At 35.5% G+C, this 20,554-nt stretch overlaps 1 protein-coding gene across 2 annotated transcripts in view; it reads left to right on the forward strand.

The window, feature by feature from the left end:
* The window catches only part of VPS36 (vacuolar protein sorting 36 homolog), a 30,445-nt gene extending 10,903 nt beyond the window's left edge, over positions 1–19,542 (forward strand). For both annotated transcript variants that reach the window (XM_081046367.1, XM_081046368.1), the window contains 12 exons: positions 1,179–1,249; positions 3,228–3,342; positions 4,434–4,523; positions 5,245–5,331; positions 12,230–12,262; positions 12,382–12,459; positions 13,004–13,138; positions 14,506–14,571; positions 15,980–16,044; positions 16,623–16,707; positions 17,648–17,724; positions 17,806–19,542. In XM_081046367.1, coding sequence (XP_080902493.1) covers positions 1,188–1,249; positions 3,228–3,342; positions 4,434–4,523; positions 5,245–5,331; positions 12,230–12,262; positions 12,382–12,459; positions 13,004–13,138; positions 14,506–14,571; positions 15,980–16,044; positions 16,623–16,707; positions 17,648–17,724; positions 17,806–17,899 — 987 coding nt within the window. In that variant the 5' untranslated portion in view covers positions 1,179–1,187 and the 3' untranslated portion in view covers positions 17,900–19,542. The remainder of the gene's footprint in view (positions 1–1,178; positions 1,250–3,227; positions 3,343–4,433; positions 4,524–5,244; positions 5,332–12,229; positions 12,263–12,381; positions 12,460–13,003; positions 13,139–14,505; positions 14,572–15,979; positions 16,045–16,622; positions 16,708–17,647; positions 17,725–17,805) is intronic.
* The last annotated feature ends 1,012 nt before the right edge of the window (positions 19,543–20,554 follow it).

The raw sequence follows: 20,554 nt of genomic DNA on the forward strand, positions 1-20,554 counted from the left end.
CTGTTTTTTAAACACCAGATTCTGCCCCATACCTGAATGTTCATGTGTAACAGGAATAATTCTCCCATCATGTGTAACAGGAATAATTCTCCCATCAGTAGTCAGCGGTCTTCAAAAAAAAACTCATACGTCCTCAAAACAACCCATTCTGCTGATTATTGTTCAGAATCAGGAGGATAGGTCTGCTTGGAAGTGCATGCTTTTACCTGCTAAGAAAGCACCTACGCCACTGAGCAGGAGGAGAAAAGTCCGTTTTTTTCATTTCTCGGAAGAGGAAACGAGTTGTTTATAGAGCTGTCTTTATTCCAAAGAGCTAACTTGAAAGTTTGTGTATATAACTTTTGGTAAAATAAACAATCTCTTCTACATTATTTTAGTAATTGTTGCCCCCCCTCCTTTAAATTTTAATTCCACAGATAAATAATATACTATACTGAGGCTCTTTGAAAGGCCACTAGACATTGTAAAATCTAAGACTTTTTTTTTGCTCCTCAAGAACCAATTTTTGCACCCTTAGTGGTGATATTGCCCTTATTGATAATGCATTGCCTTACAACTGTGAATGTTGTCCATTTTTTAAAAAAGAAATATACACTGAGGAAAGAAATTGTTTTTGGAGGGATTGCTGTCTTTAAACCATATGTTTATAAATTAATCTTAGTAGAATTTTTTTGATTATTATATAAAGAGGTTAATTTAGAAATCCTTAAGCCAGCTATTAAATGCCAGCCATTTATAATAATTTAAAAAATGAAATGTACTAATAAGAGGAAGCTACATTAGTATTTTCTGTTAAAAATTATTTGTGGGCGGGTGAGTGAAGTATAAAAAATTATAAAGAAGAAAAATCGGTAAAACACTCCATAAAGTTGTTTCGATTTACCTGTTCTATTTTTTTGTTTTCCATGTAAGAATATATTATGTATAAAAAATTTCATATAAATTTCATATGTTACTTTCTTTAATTTTTTTCATATATTACTTTTTAAAAGATGTACCTACTGTAAAAACGCAGGTAGTTATAGCTGCTTTTAAACCTCTTATGTTCTTCCATGCAGTAAAATGCATTATTATTTTTTATTAAGTGCCTTAAAGGTATTTGGCACTCTATTAAATGCTATAAAACAAAGATTTCTGACTAGTCTTATGAATCATGTTTTCTTTTGATTTCCTCCCAGGAATGCTGCATGGCCATTCCTCTTTCCCAAATTGTGTTCATTGAAGAACAGTCGGCTGGAATTGGGAAAAGGTAAGGTCTGTATATTACAGTCTTTATTCACTAAAACATTTTCATTCAAGCTATTATCATTAATTTAGTTGAGTTATTGCTGTGCCATGACTGCATATGTAGAAATGAATCTAATGATTCATAACAATAATTTTAAAAAATGCTTTTTTTTAAATTAAAGTTTGTTGGGGTGACATGCAAAGAAAAACTTTAAGCATGTTCTAGGTCATTTGAATTTTCCTGTGTTGTGTCTTCTAAGGAGATCTAAACTCTATAAAAAAAATACTTAAAATAGTTACCTTCACAATAGTGTCTTATTTTTAAACATCTCCAGTGAAGAGGAATTCAGTTATATGCCAGTTTAACTTTTCTCAGGTATTCTCTTTAGTTCCCAGTTCTTCCCCTCCACCCCCAACAATTACCATATCTCATTGATTCAAAGATATATATACATTTTCACCCTTAAACATCTCTGAACCCAAGATACTTTTTTTAAAAATTTTTATTGGGGAATATTGGGGAACAGTATGTTTTTCCAGGACTCATCAGCTCCAAGTTAAGTCGTTTTTTTCAAATCTAGTTGTGGAGGGCGCAGCTCAGCTCCAAGTTGAGTGGTTGTTTTCAATCTAGTTGTGGAGGGCGCAGCTCACTGGCCCATGTGGGAATCGAACTGCAACCTGGGTGTTATGAGCACTGCGCTCTAACCAACTGAGCCAACAGGTCGCCCCCAAGATACTTCTTTGATTTGATAGATTTTAAACTTGATGAAATACGGTATTGAATGATCCAAGAAATGAATATGTGAAAAGATTGGCATGGATCTTTTATGCTGACTTTGGGATTTTTAAACTTCATTTTGTGTCGTAATCTCTTAGCTTTTCATTGGGTTTCCTTTGACAAAAGCTGATAGCAAAGCTCAGGTTTTTCACTTTTAAAGATTTTTTAATGCTTACACCCATCCTATTTGTCATAGTTTCTTTGTTCTACTTGGCAGTTCATTTCAAACAGTTGATTCTTCTTGCACAGTTTATTTGCTCACCTCACCTAAAGATGTTTACCACAAAGGAATAGATGAAAAGTCCTTACAAATCTGTCCCCAGTTCACTAAACAAAACGTTTGTTACATTGAATAGGCCCCACACATGGTGTTTCAATTTGATGGTGATATTTAGGCAACCATATGGGCCTAAACAAAGTAAAATTGAGTAGTAGGTGAATCTGTAATGTGATCATAAAGAAAGCTTTAGGCTAGATATCCAAGATATTTTGGCGAAGATTTTTGGTTTTGCTGATCTTTATAGAAGATTGTTTATTGAGCAGGTTGGGGGGAATAAAGAGGAAAAGAGACATAAAACTGAACAATTATAGTGGTATTTTTGATAGCATAGAAGATAATGGTAGTCATAAAGATTATGGTAATTTGTGTTCCTAGAGCAGCAGCATTTTGAGAATTGTTTTTGCTATTGGATATCTTTCTAAATCATGCTGTTGATTGAGTGGCATTTTCCAAAAATGACATCGTAGCATGTTAGCTTTGGATGGAGTTTTAATAAAATGTCAGCTGGCCAGTTTTACACAGATAAGTTTTCACATTGTGTTTTCAAATGGGTAAGGTAGTGTGGCTTGGCAGAAATTATAAGCTCCTGGTAACCTCTGGGGATGACTCTGTAAATGGAAAACCCTCATCATAAATGAAAATCATAAACCATCCTAAATTTTACAAATTTATTTTGAACTTATTTTCTAAAACCACATTTTTATTTCGTCCATAGACCTAGTAACTCGAACTTTTTTGTTCATAGCTTGTAAGTTTTTGGTAGAGATATTTTTGAAAGGTTCATCAATACTGAATTAACACAGACTATCAAAGGATTCCTTTCAGGATGTTCTTTGTTTCTACATGAATTTTAAATAAGACCTGAAATATATTAAAAGCTATGAAAATAGAATTGATGATTTTAAAAGGCAATTTTATATGTTACGTTTGCTTTTTCTTTAGTGCCAAAATAGTGGTTCATCTTCACCCAGCTCCTCCTAACAAAGAGCTCGGTCCATTCCAGAGCTGTAAGAACTCCTACATCAAACTCTCCTTCAAAGAACATGGCCAGATTGAGGTAAGTTTCTGTAAGAATTAAATTGGACTAGAAAGCTGTGCTTTATTCTATATGAATAAAATTGGACTAGAAATTTTTGTTGTTTGTTAATATGATGGAAGGCAATATTGTTAATATGATAAAGGCAGCATGCCAGGTATCACCATATTTTTACAATAAAATTTTTGATATCTTAACCCTTATCAGTGGAGAATATGAAGTGTAGGTTTCAGTAGGAACAGGAAGCAGGAGGGTGTGGTCACAAGGAAAGTGCGGACGCTAGAAATATGCCACTAGGAAAGTTTTCAGTGGTATACGTAGTCTGGTTAAAGGGACAGAGTGTAATGCAGTGACATGTTAAACTACCTCAGTATCTGAAAGCTCACCAGCCTTAGATCAGCAGTGTATCTTTACCTTTATTAACTCCATACAAATATAATCACTTGCATACTTTTTTCATAATATAGTAGTTTAAATGTTCTGATGAATAAGTTGCTGTATATGTATTCTTTAAACATTTATAAGTCTGTGTGTTGATTGCCCCACTGGTGTCATAAATGACCTATGTTCTTTTTTTCTGCAGTACCTCACCCGGTGCTCTTCACACAGTAGGCACTAAGCAAATATTAGTCACTAACTGAAGTCACTCTCACTGTAGGTGAAAAATACAATTGATTTTTTGTGAACAGAGGCATGTTTTGGCCCTAATTTCTCAAATTAAGGCTCCCTACACATTTTAAGACAAATAATTCTCTGCTTCCTTCATGGATAATGGTTGCATATTTTTCTTGGCACTGTGTATAGATTGAAAACAATCCACATAGGCAGGATTGTTTAAAGTAAGTGTATTTATTTCATTGTCACTCATCTCTTTGTTGAGAATAGCTCACTTTATATAGAAGGTCAGTTCCTTCTTTTTTTTTCCTCTTTGTTCTTTCTGAAGTTGATCCAAGAAAAGAACTTCCTTTGATTTTCTTTGATGTCTCTGAGAATTCTAGGCTTGTTGCAAATGACTGAACAGACCTTTCAACTAAAGAAATGTTAAGTAATGATTTGTAGGAGGATGCCACAATTTGACTGACTCATTTCAAGTGTATCTGTGTGTATAACAGTTTTACAGGCGTTTATCAGAGGAAATGATACAGAGAAGATGGGAGAACATGCCAGTTTCCCAGTCATTTCAAACAAATAGAGGACCCCAGGTATTTTTAACACTGTTTCTTAATCCAGTGTTTTCAGCTCTGTACTTATCTTCATTAAGAAAAAATATTTCTGTGATTATAGAACTTTTCAGAAGTAAAATAATGATATTTTATTAAAAATTTATTCTCATAGAATCTCATTTAGTGCTCTAGAGACAGGAGCCACTTAGTAAAAATAAATGACTACAGAGTAATTCTTGGGATGGTGGAAGTTAGATTCCACTTGCTTCATTCTGTTCTTCATAATCAGTGTGACATCTGAGAGAACAGACAATACCACTGAGTAACATTTTCCAGGCCAGTTTTAAATTAACTACCAACTATGGACAGATACTCAAATGTGTAAAAGTAGTTTGTATAATAACTGTCAAGTACCAAAACTTTTAACGATAATTTTTTGCACATTTGAGACCCTATTAAAGATCAGATACATAACAGGTTGCCAAAGAACAAAAATGGATAGGAAATCTAATTTATAGGTAAAATGAAGAGTCAAATATGCTATTTATTGTATGTTGAATGCTTCTTTATGATGATTTGAAGATTGTTATGTATGCAAGAAACTGACAAATGTTTTGAAAGGAAACTAGATGTAATTGTGTGCTGTTTTCTTTGTTTTTTTGTGGGTCCTTTCCCACCATTGAAAACACAATATGGTGGGTTACAAAAGATTGTGTCCTTCCTATTTTGTATGTTTTATTTTCTACTTTTGTTTTTTCAGCCAGGAAGAATAAGGGCTGTAGGAATTGTAGGCATCGAAAGGAAACTGGAAGAAAAAAGAAAAGAAACTGACAAAAACATTTCTGAGGTAACTCTTACACAAGTTCCGGTCAGCTGTCTTTTTCAGCCATTTGTGTTTATTCTTTTGGATACAGTTATGACTAATTCCGTTCTGTATATTGGAACATACTTAGTTTGCGTGAAGCTATGCAGTATCTTATTCCATGTAACAGCCCTACTTCAGGTTTGCATGGTTTAGCCAAAATGTGTTTCAAAAAGTTTTTCCAAAAAGGAATAAAACAAGAATGCAAATTTGTTTTCTGTGATTTAGAAAATATCTTGATTGTTGTATATAAATTTAAAAATGTAGATGGAATTTTTTGGAGGATACTCCTAATGAATTCAAGGTCTTCTATATAATTGCTTTGGACATTTGGTTAATTTAGAAGAGGGAAAAATGCTATTCTGTGGCCCTTAACCCTGGTCAGACACCACACAATCTTATGCTGATGACCTCTCAGGGACCAGACACAGATACAATAAGAATGGCTCAAACTAACCCATCAGCTAGGAGAACAACCCTAAGCATGTACATTTCAGTGTTTTTGAAATTTCATCATATATGAGGAAATTCAAGCAAAGGGGAAAGAACTCTAGTTAAGAAAACCTGTTATGCATTAGATTCTGCAACTAGTTAATACATCTAAACATATCATTGGTTTTCCCACATTTATATAATAATGGCCATGGATTTTTATGAAATGATTCTATGAAGTAACTGTTTAGTTTTTATAATAATTTGTAAATAAAATTTCATTGAAGAGTGCTGTTCATAGAGTTTCAAAGATGTATATTAATCAAATAAAGTCTTAACTATAAATAGTTATTGAATACTTGTGTTAGTCAAGGTTCTTCAAAGAAACAGAACCAATAGGAGATATATAGATATTGACATATAGATATATTAATATCTATGTCTCTGTACATAGAGTTATAGATCTGTTTCTATCCATATCTTTTTATATATACACAGTGGGTTTATTATAAGGAATTGGCTCATGTGATAGTGAGGACTGAGAAGTCCCACAGCCTGAGAAGTCCCAAGCTGGTGACCCAGGAAAGCTGGTGATATAAATTCTAATCTGAATCCAAAGTGCTGATGGTGATAAGTTCCAGTCCAAGGGCAGGAGAAGACTGATGTCTTTGCTCAGCAGTGAGGCAGAGGAGTAAGTTCTCGCTTCCTCCAACTTTTTGTTCCTTCACACCCTCAGTGGACTGGATAATGCCTACCCACACTGAGGAGGGCAATCTGCGTTACTCAGTGTACCACTCAAATGCTAACCTCATGTGGCAACACCCTCACAGACATACACAGAATAATGTTCAATCAAATACCTGGGTATCCCATGATCTAGTCAAATGGACACATCAAATTAATCATATGATAGTACCTATTCTGGGCCTACTAATTAAAATACAGATCATTGTTGAGGAACCAGGGTATTTGTCCTATTAAGTGCCCGTGATACAGGTTTTGTTGATCGCATGTTAATGGTAAAGTTGTACCTGTTCCTCAGCCCTACGAGTTTCCCGCAAATTGGTAGCTAGATCCAGAGGCTTGATCAGACTCCTGTTTGATCCCTTTAGTAAGACTAGAAGTGTGTGCTTTCATCAAGAGGTACATCATGTCTCTTTTTATGACGTTAGTAGCTGTTAATGTTCAGTGCATAGGTCTGTTGATTCATTGTTGGTTGCAAATGATATTTTATGATTTATTTTTCACTTATTAGTTGGAATACTTTTTAAAGAGATGTTTGCCTTCATCTACTATTTGGCTACTCAGTGATAGGGAAGGTAGGAAAAGTACCTTTTCCTTTATCATCATGATAATAAATTGGTTGTTTACCTCCAAAGGTGACTAATTAGGTTTTTTTTAACATACTATTAATGAATTTATAAATTTTAACATTTTTGATGTTTCAATCATTTGCAATTATTATTCTATTTAAAGCTCAAATTGTCCCATCTTTGGCCAGTGTGAACCTCTTCTTAGCTTTTGATGTGACCTGGTGGATTTAAATAGCTTCCTTACAGTCTGGTGTGAAAAAATGTTGAGGACCGTTTTGTACATTTCCTGCCCCATTTTGTACATTTCCCGCCCCAGATCTGGAATCAACCATACCTGAGAAACGAGTTTCTTTTAGTGGGAAATAGTACTTCAAAACCACAGTCTCCCTCTCAGGAATATTCATCTCTATTGGATTGATCTTTATTTCTAGGCCTTTTCAGTGGAAAAAGCTACAATTTTTTTTTGTTTTGGAAAAAAGTGCCTCATGAGGTCATACTGATAACTTCCTATTCAAATTCAGGAGTATGCTAACAAATAATTACTAAACCAGTTAAAAAGAATTTTTTTGTGTGTGTTCTCCTTATTCCCGCATTTACTGTTTCCCCTCTAGCTCTCATTTAGTCTCAGTTTTATAAGTAACTATACGTGTAATACCACCAGTCCTTTTGTTGATCTTCCTTTATTCATTTTGGTTGTCTGAAGTTCATCCTCTAGTAGATTTTTCAGAAAGTATTCATGGGAACAATATCCCTTGAGTTCTGGCATACTTGTATTCCTTATATGTGAAAGTCAGTTTTGGTGGTTTTAAAATCCTTGGCTCACATTTCCTTTCCTTGAGTGCCTTCAATATGTTACTTTCAATTTTTTGTCTGGCATGAAGTGTTGCTGCCAAAGAGTGATGAGAATCCAAATTTTTTCTTCCTTTGAAAGCCACTTGCTGTTTTTCCTAGGTCCCCAAAGGATTTATTTATGTATGTATGTGTTTATTTATTTAAATAAAGTCCAGTAATTTTACCAGAACGTGTCTGTGTGTTTACTAGAATGTGTTAGTCATTCTGGGTTGTTAATATGCTTTCAGTGTATGGTTTCAGAAGGTTTTTCTTTTAATGTCGGGAAAGTTTTTCTATATTACAATTTTCAATAATTGTTTTGAGTTTTTTTATTCTGAGATGTCTGTGAGCTGTGTGTTGTAGCTTTACTGCCTGTCTTCACTATTTGTGACTTTCTTTCAAATCCTTTTGCTCTCTTTCTTTCTTTCTTTTTTATTGAGAAAATTTTCCTCTTTTCACCTGTTGTTTCTCTTAAGATATTAACTATTGTGTTTATTCAATCTTGTGTTCTGTCTAGTGTAGTCTTTATTTCAGAAATAATTTTTAAAAAATCCTTTCCTGAATGTTGTCACTTCAGTTCTGATTCATGTTGTCCTTTCTCAGCATGTATCATTTTTAAAACATATTTTAGCTCATTTTGAAGTATAAGGTTATATTTTGATCTGATCTATGAACATGTCTTTCTGGCATGCTTCATTGTGTGTAATGTTATTCTCATTTTTTAAAAAAAATTTTCTTGGAGAATGTTGGGGAACTATGTTTTTCGAGGGCCTATCAACTCCAAGTGTTTATCCTTCAATCTAGTTGTGGAGGGCGCAGCTCAGCTCCAAGTCCAGTTGCCATTTTCAATCTTTAGTTGCAGGGGTCACAGCCCACCATCCCACGCGGGAATTGAACCAGCAACCTTGTTGAGAGCCCACGCTCTAACCAACTGAGCCATCCGGCCGCCCCTCCAGAAGTTCAGTGGCTGCTCATTGTCTTCAATCCAGTTGTAGAGGGTGCAGTTCACTGGCCCATGTAGGAATCGAACTGGCAACCCTGTTGTTGAGAGCTTGCGCTTTAACCAGCTGAACCATCCGGCCGCCCCTCATTTTTTTCTTATAATAATTTTGAGTGGGATTTGACCTTGATACTTGCTGTTGCTAATTTTCATATGAAATTAGTTTTCCTGAACTTTTATAGGAAGATGTAGTTCAAGGTAACTTTTCTTACTGCACAGAGGTCTCTTCTGCTGTGTTCATACAGGGTTAAAAAGGTGGTGGCTTGCTTTCTGTGATTTCCTACCCGTTTCCATCCCATTTTTATCAGAACCTTTTTTTCTCTTCCTCTCTGTTATCTCTACCTTGCTCCGTTATTTATTCCTCTCTCAGTAGTTTCTCCCCAGTGTGGGATTCTGTCCTGGAAGAGAAGGCTAAAGGGCCAGTTTCATGAGTTCATAGACTACTACAGCCCTTCCTGAGGACCCTTTGTACCTACCCAGTATTGAAGTGGGCAAACCCTCCCAGTTTGAGTTACTGTCCTCAAGTTGGCCCATCTCACTTTTCCAGTAACTACCTATTGGGCTTTTGGGGGTTGTCTTATTCCAGACCTATAAGTTCCCCTGGTGCCTCCCTTTTCTTTCTCCTGCCTACATGCTGATATTATGCAGATCTTGTGGCTCTTGGGGTTTGTCCACACCTGCTTGTATCTTGGGGTTTTTGTGAATCTTGTCACTTAGTTTTGTAGTATAAGCTGTCTGTGGGTTTTGGTTTTGAGATCTAGTTGCCCTGTTTGTTTTTATGTTGGGAATTGGAGAGATTTAAAAACTGTGCTGCCATAGCCACCAACTTCCCAGAATCCTTTATTCCCATAAAATTCCAGCACTTTAGCATTAGAGACCCCTCTTACCATCCAGAGAAGTGATTGTCTCAGAGCTAGTGACTAGATTTGGAACCGGGATGATGAGAACTCAGGTCTCCTGATTTGCAGGCAAGTGTAGTCTAATATATCATGGCCATTCTTTTTGCCACCAAGAAGGTGCTATCACGGTCCTCTTTCAGTGACATTTGTTGTCTTCCTTTTTGTGTGACACTTTTGGAGATGGCATCAGACAGTGAACTAATTTTGCATTATTAGTGTTCCTTTTTCTGAATGCTGCCATACTAATTTAGTGTTCACAGTATTGTTTTTCTGACTTTATGGAATGTTATTCTGTTTCAGTTTAATTTCCCAGAGTTACATGCTCAAAGGGTGCTACACAAGCATTGTGCTCTCTTGTGCAGGTCACAGTCCTTGCTCTCTACTTTGTGGGAGCCCTGTATCATGTTTGAGATGTGGTGATATGCCAGGTAGGCAGGCACGCAGGCAGACAAATAGACTTTCTCTGCAGTGTGAGAAATTCCATGTTAGGAGAAAACAGTGGCAGCAACAGGAACAAGGCCTGTTACTTCAGTTGGGGCCAGGGAAGACTTGTTAGCAGATGGAATTCAAGGCCTGGAAGTTGAGCAGGCGCTAGCAGATGACCAGTAGGGATAAGAGGATCTATGTGGAGAGAATGCAATATGCAAAGGTATGGAATCAAGATTATTGAAACAGAAAATTCAAGAATGTATTAACAGTTACTGAAGCTAATAACCAAAGTAATGACTGAAAGTAAGAAATAATGCTACAGATCAGCTTAAGACAGTATTCCCTGGTTAATTTTAAGGCAGATGCCACTTTTTTCAAAATCGGAGTGGAAATTTATGGATATGGAAGAGAGAGAAGGTTCTGTAAACTGGCAGTTGAAATAATAGAATGGGCACGTGCATCAATTTTGCATTTGTACGTATGTTACTTCAATTTTACTGTAGATAGTTTCTCCACCCATTTTTTGGATAGTTGTCTAATTCCAAATTTTAGAATAATAGAAATAGAAGTGAGGAAGCTTTTGTTTGTGTTTTATAATTATTCAAAATATTTTATAGGAAATTCTTCTAAGGCACTAAAATATTTATATTCATTTTTATGAACCATAAGGAATAATGACTAATTTATGTGAACTGTTACTTTTAGCATATTTTTAATGAAAATATAATAGTGATTTACCATATAAAATTTAAAAGTATTGTCTTCCTAGTTTTCCTTAAACTTCTTTTTGTCTTTTCAAACTAAAAATCTAAGTGTATAAAGTGTTGTGTGTGTTTCATTTTTGAAAACTAGGTTGTTGGGTAATTTGCCCTCCATTTAAACGGTAGAATTGACTTTGTTTCAGAGCTAGTGCCCAGAGTTTCCCACAAAAGGTTTCCTGCATCTGCTGGCTGTTGCTGATAAGAATCCAGTGTTTAAGCCTTTTGTTTATCTGAGGAAATTCCTGTTAGGTGTGTGCACATTCCCCTTTGTTTTCAGTATTAGCCTTAGTGAGTCGGCCATAAGAATCCTACACAACACTCTATTCTTTAGCAAAGTCCATTTGCAGGTGGGGGGTACTTTCCTGCATGTAATTAAGATGGGCATGAGCTCATTAGAAGCTATTGATCACAATTCTATATGGACGAAAGATTTTCAATTAATGATAAATTGCTTAATCGGTTTAAAAAAATAACATCTGTGCACATCAATTACACAGCAGGTATTCTGCACAGGAAGTATATTTTTGGTAATTTGAAACAAATTTATATAAATTTGTCAGATTAAATTTGAAGAGGCCTTGGAAGTGGATGTTCATTATAGCAAATTAAACAGTTGATGGGTTTATTTAGATATGTTTTGGTGGTATTTGAATGTTTTCCTTTTGTCATAGTGACTGTATCCAAAGCCACAGGTGTAATCTGTTCAGTATTGAAGAGGCTGAGACATACTGGTTTCAGTTAAATTATACGTGGTATTGAAGCTAACATTGTCCTGCGCAAAGAAGTATTTCTGCAACTGCATGTTGCCATTTCCAACCAGGAAAGCTTTCCAATGCCTTTGATTCTTGACCTCCCGTCAGGAAATGATTTGGGGAAAAGCCAGTGACAAATTTTCTTACTTATGTCAAAGAACAGTGAATAATGTTTTCTGAACTATTACATATATCACTTTTTGTTTGTTAAATCAATAGTAATTATTTTCTATTTGAAAACTTGTTTTTTGCAGTTTGTTTTGGAAAATTTATGCTTTCTTAGCTAAATTCTTAGAATAAGAATTTAGTAATAGATTTATTACTTGTATAAATATTTGTATAAACTGACATCTGTAAGAAAATTTTGTAAATTTTTATCGTAGGGAAGAAAATAAGAGTGCTTCATTGTTGTAAAACATTTTAGTTCTTTAGACACATTCCAACAAAAACTCATTTCTCATTTCAGGCCTTCGAAGACCTCAGCAAGTTAATGGTCAAGGTATGTATCATTTACACCTCGTAATGCCATACCAGTTATGATACAGTTTTGAAAATACCTTGATAGCAGATACTTCGGGGACATTATTTTTTTTCAGTCTTTCACTATTGTGTTGACAGGCTAAGGAAATGGTGGAGTTATCAAAATCAATTGCTAATAAGATTAAAGACAAGCAAGGTGACATCACGGAAGATGAGGTAAATAGGTTGCTTTTTAAGGCATTAGAAACCACAGGTAATGCATTGATGTATGGGGGATTTACTCATTTGCTTTTTTAATGTAGTGTTTCTGTTAGGATTTGAGGATATATGAAAGTGCTAAAGAAAAAGTTAGCCATAAAAGCTTTGTTGATTCTAGTAGGATTAAAGGATATTTCACTAACTTTTCTTGGAATGTAGAAAACAGATATTGAAATATGTAAGGAGTGACTGTCTTATACATATCCCTGTTTGACATCTGTTTCATTAAATTTGTCTACAATCTTGTCACAACTATTTTTCTGAGTTTTTGGTTGTATCATTGGGTTGACATTAAATATAGCATAGTTGTTATCTAAATCTCACACCAAACTTGTGAGGTAAATGGAGTATGAGATACCAAGATAGAAGGAAGAATAATTAGATTTATGCATGGAACTACTAGAAAAAGAGTAGAATTGAATTTATAACGGAAGGATTTTAAATGTCAGGATGGAGGGACTAATTCTGAATTCTCTTTTTGTACATTTTCTCCTCATTATAGACCATCAGGTTTAAATCCTATTTGCTGAGCATGGGAATAGCTAACCCAGTTACCAGGGAAACCTATGGCTCAGGCACACAGTACCACATGCAGCTGGCCAAACAGCTGGCTGGAATACTGCAGGCACCTTTAGAGGTAAAAATAAGACTTAAATGGTCTTTTTAAATTGTCTTAAATTACTTCCATACCATCAGAAATCTTAATAAGAGCGTAACTCCTTTTGTGATGTGGTTACTATTCAAATGACATGTTATTTTTTCTTTCAGTAATATTAAATTAGTTCAGTGTACTTGTGAATAGAGTCTTTGTCAGTAATCTTCTAAATTGTTTTCAGTTTTCATTTTAGAAATCTGTAACTTTGTAAATCTAAGTGATATGTTTTTCTTATCTCTTATTTTCAAAAGGGAATATATGATCTCTATTTAGATATATTTCCATATAAGTCTTAAAATATGTACTATTAATAATTTCATAAGATTCATCTTCAATTCTAACCTTAGTTTGGCAATCAAAGCTTTCTTTATTAAAGCACTTGTATTAAGAAATATTTCAAACATGACGAAGTAGGATAGTGTAATGAATCCCTAAGTGCCCATCATCTAGCTTTTTCTACAGGCCAACCTCCACACAGAATTATTGTAAAGCAAATCCCAGATCACATCACTTTATCTGTAAATATTTCAGTATGTAATTATAATAATAAAGATATCTTTAAATGTAATTTATAATCCCATTCTACAACTAAAAAGTTAAAAATAATTTTTTAATATTATCAAATATCTAGTTAGTGTTTTCATTTTCTCTTACAGTTGGTATGTTCAAATCAAGATCCATTGCAATTCGTTGATTTGTCTCTCAAGTTCTTGGGGTGTTTTTTTTTTAATTCCATGGGTTTTTCCCTTCTCCCATCTTCCTCCCCACCACACACAATTTATTTATTGCAGAAACTAGTAGTTTATCTGATAGTGTCTCAGACTCTGGATTTTGTTGACTTGTACGTTAACATGCTTCCCTATCCTGTGTATTCCCTGCAAATGGGTAGTTATATCTAGAAAGTTCTTTTTTTCTTGACAATATTTGATAGAGGTCTTGTGTATTTTCATCAGGAGGTACATAATGTCTGATTGTGATGTTAGCAGCCATCGACAGTTGTTACCTAGATTATTAATTCATTAGGGTTTGAAAAATGGTGATATTCTTAATTGGTTGTATAATTTCATCTTAATTTCTTAGCTGGAATAACTTAAAACATTTAAATACACCTTTAAAACATGGTAGAGAGCCCCTCTTTTCATTTAGTGAATGTTAAAAAAGTGATAATGACTTTAAAGTTCAAATATTGAATTTGAAATACCTTATGATATCTGAGTTCTCCTGTGTAGTGTTTTTAAAAGTTTCTTAAGACATTTTATAATTTCTGATTTCACTGTGATTATGATTTCTAAGAAATGCTAACTGGTGCTGGTTATAACAACACTTCTAAAAATTTCATGTTTTAACAGGAACGAGGGGGGATTATGTCACTTACGGAGGTATACTGTTTAGTAAACCGAGCCCGAGGAATGGAAGTAAGCATAGAATATTTAGATATTATTTTTTTAAATTAAATATAGACTTTATACAAATTCCGCTACAGTGAATATAATGTGAGGAAGGGTTGTGAATATCAAAACTATTTTGAGAAGAATTACAGTGCAGGGAAGAGAACACTGCTCTGGGATCCATGAGGTGGGTTCTGATCCTGGCTTTGCCAAGTGACCTTGAATAGCTTACTTAACCTCTCAGACTCAGTTTTCCTACATTGAAAATCAGGGTTTAAACTGACTGATACCTTTCCGCTTGTACAGTCTGTTTGTATGGTGATTAATAAGATTGTACGTGATGCCCCGTCTCTGTGATAGTTAGTGTTTTGACTTAACTGGGTGGGATACAGAGTGCCTGCAGATAATACTGAGGGAAAGCTGCCCCGCTCCTTTGCTGTGACTCAGCGGCTGTCCTTCAACTCTCATTGCCGCTTCACGCCCAGATATCCTTAGCCTGCAAGGTTCTGTCCCTGAACTCTTTGTGCCCTCGGAGGCAAACACAGTTTTGTGGTGTCAGCAGTTACCTCCATGCAAATGACTCACACACCAGTGCTCACCCCAGTACCCCGAATTGAGCCTGTGCTTGGGGTTTTTATTTGTGTAGTCATCATAACTGCCATGGGTGGACACTTACTGTCCACCAGGCACTCTGCACGTATTACCTCATTTGTCCTGGTAACTCAGTGAGGCAGCTGCTGTTTTTACTCTCCCCATCTGGGGGGAATTGGGATGAGGAAATTGAGGCTTAGAAAGAGAAAATAATTTGACCTACTGTGTACCTGTAGACAATGGTTTGACAGGGACTTGGGCTTAAGCCGGGCTGGCTCCAGAACCATTTTATGTGACTGGAAGCTGTGCTCGTCATCCATCACACCGAATGGATCCTTTAAGGCTGCATGGTCCAGAAGGGGAGGCAGTAACTAGCTCATGTGACAGTTGTGAACTTGAAATGTAGTTGACCCAACTTGATACGTGTTGTAAATGGAAATTACACACCAGATTTAGAAGACTTAGTACAGAACAAAGAAATGTTAACTATCTCATTAATAGTTTTTCATATCAATACTATGTTGCATTTTTTGGGTGTGTGTGTCTGTGTGTGTATTTATATATATAAATTAATTTCACCTGTTTTAATTTTTTTTAATATGGCTACAAGAAAACTTTAAATTACATATATGACTTACATTCTGTTTCTATTGGCTAGCACTGCTTTAATGAATAGAGAAGTCTTTGCTTCTTTGTTAATCTTTCTGCCTTCTAGTGATTAAGCCACCTAAAATCCTTGATAAATGATAATTTTTTAATTTCCTCTTCTGTTTTAGTGATCATTATAATTACATAGCATCACTCTATTAATTTGCAGTGTAAACTGGATTTTTTTCCCCATTAGTTGCTCTCACCGGAAGATTTAGTGAATGCATGCAAGATGCTGGAAGCTCTGAAATTGCCTCTCAGGTAAAAGAACCTGTATAGGAAGTTTGCCATCTGTAACTACTGCACAGAGTGGACAGGAAAGCCCTGCCAGGTCTGCCATCCTGTGTGGCGAGCCTGCGTTTTGCCATTACATTATACGTGAACAGAATTCACGTGGCACCACAAGCACCTCTGTCATTCTGGCTTCCATGCTGTGTGTGGCCTGAGTGATTCGGCCTTGTTTGAGTGATTTGGGGCCGTGAGATAGGAATATGGGCTCCTCCGATGAAGTCCCTCTTCCCTGAGACTTTGTGTTTATCTCTGGGAACTCAGAAGTATAAATGTTCAGCTGTGAATTACATTTTCCTCATCCTCAGGTTAGAAACAGTAGCCATATTTTATTCAGCATGTGGATTATAGTTCATATTTTTTAAAACTATTTATTCATGAGCTTTTTAGTGATGCCATAGTTGCTTATAGTCTTTAGGTTTTAAATGTTGTTTTGTGTTAATATTGCCCTCATACCTGGGCATCAAAGAAAGTGAAAAATATTTGTGCCTTCTTAGTGGTTGAAGACCCTATATATTCATGGCATTATTCTCTCATCTACGTTTTTTTAGGCTCCGAGTTTTTGACAGTGGCGTCATGGTGATTGAGCTTCAGTCCCACAAGGAAGAGGAAATGGTGGCCTCAGCCTTGGAGACAGTATGTGAACTTGGTTTCCTCCAGTCATTAGGGCTTGCCGTGAGGACCTGAATGCCTAGCAACTTGAGAAACAGGATTTCCTTTTGAATTTAACTTTACTAAAAAGTAACGTTTGCAGACCAGTTAAAAAATGGTTTATCATTAACAATGAATAAGTCTTAATCAAAATTATACTTTGAAAGCTTTTGGAAGCTTGCTGACACTCAAACATCTTCATAAAGAATTAGAATTAGTGAGGTGCTCTCTTTTGGTTTGAAGCTTAGTCTTGAGAATGTTTTTAACTTTGTTAATCAGAATGTTACTGATGATTGAACTTTTCCTTTCAGCAACACTTACATAAAACAGCCTTACAAAACATCACAAGCTGTTTTATGAAATTTTTGCTTCAAAAAATAAGAAAAGTAACGGTAGTCTAGATGGATTTTTATGGCCAAACTGCTATTACTCATTAGGATACTTGAAGTATTACTGCTTTCATAGCTGCTACAATGAGCCTTACAATTTTGAATAACTCACATTTATACTTTTTATTTTCAACTAGATGAAAAACCCAAGACTATAGATATTTCAAACACACTTTTAAAACTTACCCTATTCATAACGGTCCTTCACTGGAGCATATAATGTGCAGTCAATTAGAATTTGTTATATGTTCCTTTTCAGAATATTGAAGTTTTTTTGTTTTTTAGGATTTAGTACAGTGCCTTTGTTACATTACAAAGTGTTTCATAGTATGTTTTCATCTACTTTATTTGGTCTGGGTCCTTCAGCTTTTATAGAATTAAACATTAGTGAAGAAGACTTACTTCTATAATGAATATTCTTTGTATTTAAGTAGAAAATTCAGTAAATTATTTCCCGAGTATACCGGTAGACATTCTCTCTAGGTACCTGAGTGGTGTAAATTGTGACATATTTTTCTGCTGTGTGTTTGTGTTAGGTTTCTGAAAAAGGATCCCTGACATCAGAAGAGTTTGCCAAGCTTGTGGGAATGTCTGTCCTCCTGGCTAAAGAAAGGTAAGTAAGGTCCTTGCTCTTCATTACAGCTTGTGATTCTGAATGGACAGATGATTGTGATTTTCTCCCCTTGATTCCTAGGTTGCTTCTTGCAGAGAAGATGGGCCATCTTTGCCGAGACGACTCAGTGGAAGGCTTGCGGTTTTACCCAAATTTATTTATGACACAGAGCTAAGGGTTTTGTATTTAAAATACTTTTTATCCATATACTTGTGTCATATGGAAGTTGTATGACATTGAGCAAAGACTAAACCCTGAGAATAAATTGAGAATTTACTGGAACTTCACAGTATAAACCCTTTTAATTTTTCCCTAAATATTATTGTCCAGGAATTTTACTGAGGATAAAATATTGGAAAATACAGAGAAATGAATACAAATGTGAATTTGAAATCTTGCTACAGTTATCTAGAACCCTCAGAGTTTAACTTGAAATATGGTGGATTTTTAACTTGATCTTTAAAACTAACCATTTTTTTGAAGAAAGGAATTTAGTTCCTGGGGGAAAAAAAGAGAAGTCGCGTGTTTTGACAGGTTAGGTCATTATTTTAATGTGACTAAAATTCACTGAATTACAAATAAGGAAAGTTTTTTTCTGTTTCTAATGTGCCCATTTTGGGGATTTTCATGAAGCAAGGTCATACATACAGTGTAGTTTAAGAACCTGACAACACTGGAACAAAGTATCAAACCGCGGAATGCTATGGGCAGCTCCTCTTAAGGGCTTTTCTTTAGAAGCAGTCATAAGCATTTCTTAAAGACCAAATAAAACATCTTACAAAAGGAGAGAATTTTATTTGACTTACATACATGTTATCTGACTAGTTTCTTTTTCTTTTTTTTTTTTAGTGATGATTTCATGGCTGGCATTTAAGGAATGCAATTATGTCATTTTGTTTAAAAAATGCTGTGGATTTTGAAACTAAATTAAAGAGCTGTATAGACATGCCCAGAGATACGATTACTAATTTGGGAAGTAGATGGCTCAGGAATTCCCTAGGATTGTGTGTGGGTGAGGGGCTGAGAGAACCTTTAACGAGCTTAGGGACCTTGGTGCTTTTTACCTCAAATCCACGGGAACATAGACATGAAAACGTAATACATCTCCTTTTTCTTCCCCCAAGGAGTTTGAACACTGAACTTTTAAAAATGTTTTCTGTCATATTTTAGCAATTTTTTCTTCTTTTCCCCACCCTTTGTAAGTTGTGTGGAGAGACTTTCCTGCTGAAAATTATTACTGAGGTCACAACAACCAGCTAATACTGAACTTAGATTGCTTGAATGTTAAAGTAGGCTCTCTGACTTCATGTGTTCCTGCTGTACAGCATACAGTATGTTGACATTACCTCAAACTCAGGGACCCCATAGGCACAGAGGAGACCCTTATTCTGAGACTGAATTAGAAGTGGAAGGTAGTGATGGGTTTTGGCCAAGCTTCCGTAAGTGGTAGTATCTGTATGGAGAGAACCGTTGCGATCAGGAGGCTGCCATGCCCAGGTTCACTCTCTAGGGTCCCTCAGGCATTCTCACCTAGAGGTGGAGTGCCATGCCGGAGGCTGCTACAGGTGCCCTTTGGGAAAGGTACAGGGATCCTCAGCTGCAGACCCAGGAATCTCTCCAAATGCAGCCAGAGTCAGTCCCTGAGCCCTGCCCGAAAAGTGGCTGGCACTGCTCTGCATCCTCCAGTGTCTGGAGAATGTCCCTGTGGCATTCTGCCTTAGTCTTCGTTTTCCAAACCTGTCACTGATCCCACGTTGTGATGACAGGTCCCCTAATTCCCTCATTGCTCAGCCCCAGGTTTGTTTGGGGGTAAGCTGAGTGTCTGGCTGCCCAAGTCTTTTGGGCCATTGTGTAACCTTGTTTATAACGTGTTTCCCTAGAAATAAGACCTAGCCAGACAATCAGCTAATGCGTCTTTTGGAGCAAAAATTAATATAACCCGGTATTATATTATATATTATACTATACTATACTGTATTATACTATACTATATTATATAAGACTTGGTCTTATAGTAAAATAAGACCGGGTCTTATATTAATTTCTGCTCCAAAAGACACATTACAGCTGATTGTCTGGCTAGGTCTTTTTTTCAGGGAAACACAGTATGTCACTGCTCTCTCTGGGCTGCACTCATTTTCTCATAGTGCTGTGGCAAACTTGTATATGCACGTGTGCACACATGTGTACTTACACAATATCTCATCTGCCTAAGGTTTTTAAAAATTACAAAAATAAATAATTTGTTTCACCAGTTGGAATGAATTGCAGCTAAGATGGTTTGAGATACTGGGATGTAGCTCTAATGTTTGGATTCATTACAGCAAACTCCCATAAATCAACGTATTTATTTATATTAATGTGACAACACATTAACAAAAAAGGAGCAATCTGAATTGTATAACGTGAACTAAAGAAGCAGTAAAGTGACATATGAATATATTTTGCAAACATCACATTCATTAAAAACAAGTATGATTGCTTTTATTGTTTTATTTTTAAAGTGGACGTTCTTCATTGTTTCCAGACCTCTGGATGTATATTTTTATCTTTCTTTTATTTTTTTCTTCTTTTTTTCAAATAAGGTGTTATTTTGGTCCTCTATTGGTAGAGGTTATGTTTAAATACAACCAACCAGGCCATAAGTGCAAAAAAGTTCTGTCTTGGTGCTTATCATTGGTATAATTATTATTTTTGCTTTCCTAACGTTGCTCTTAAGAGCATAAATCTGTTTGTAGCTTTATTAATGGAATATTTCTAGTCATATACTGTCAAAATTTTTTACATTGTACAAGTGAACATTGTTTTCAGGGTTAAATGCTCGGTATTA

This window comes from Rhinolophus hipposideros (genome assembly GCF_964194185.1).
Source record: "Rhinolophus hipposideros genome assembly, chromosome: 4".
Taxonomy (NCBI): domain Eukaryota; kingdom Metazoa; phylum Chordata; class Mammalia; order Chiroptera; family Rhinolophidae; genus Rhinolophus; species Rhinolophus hipposideros.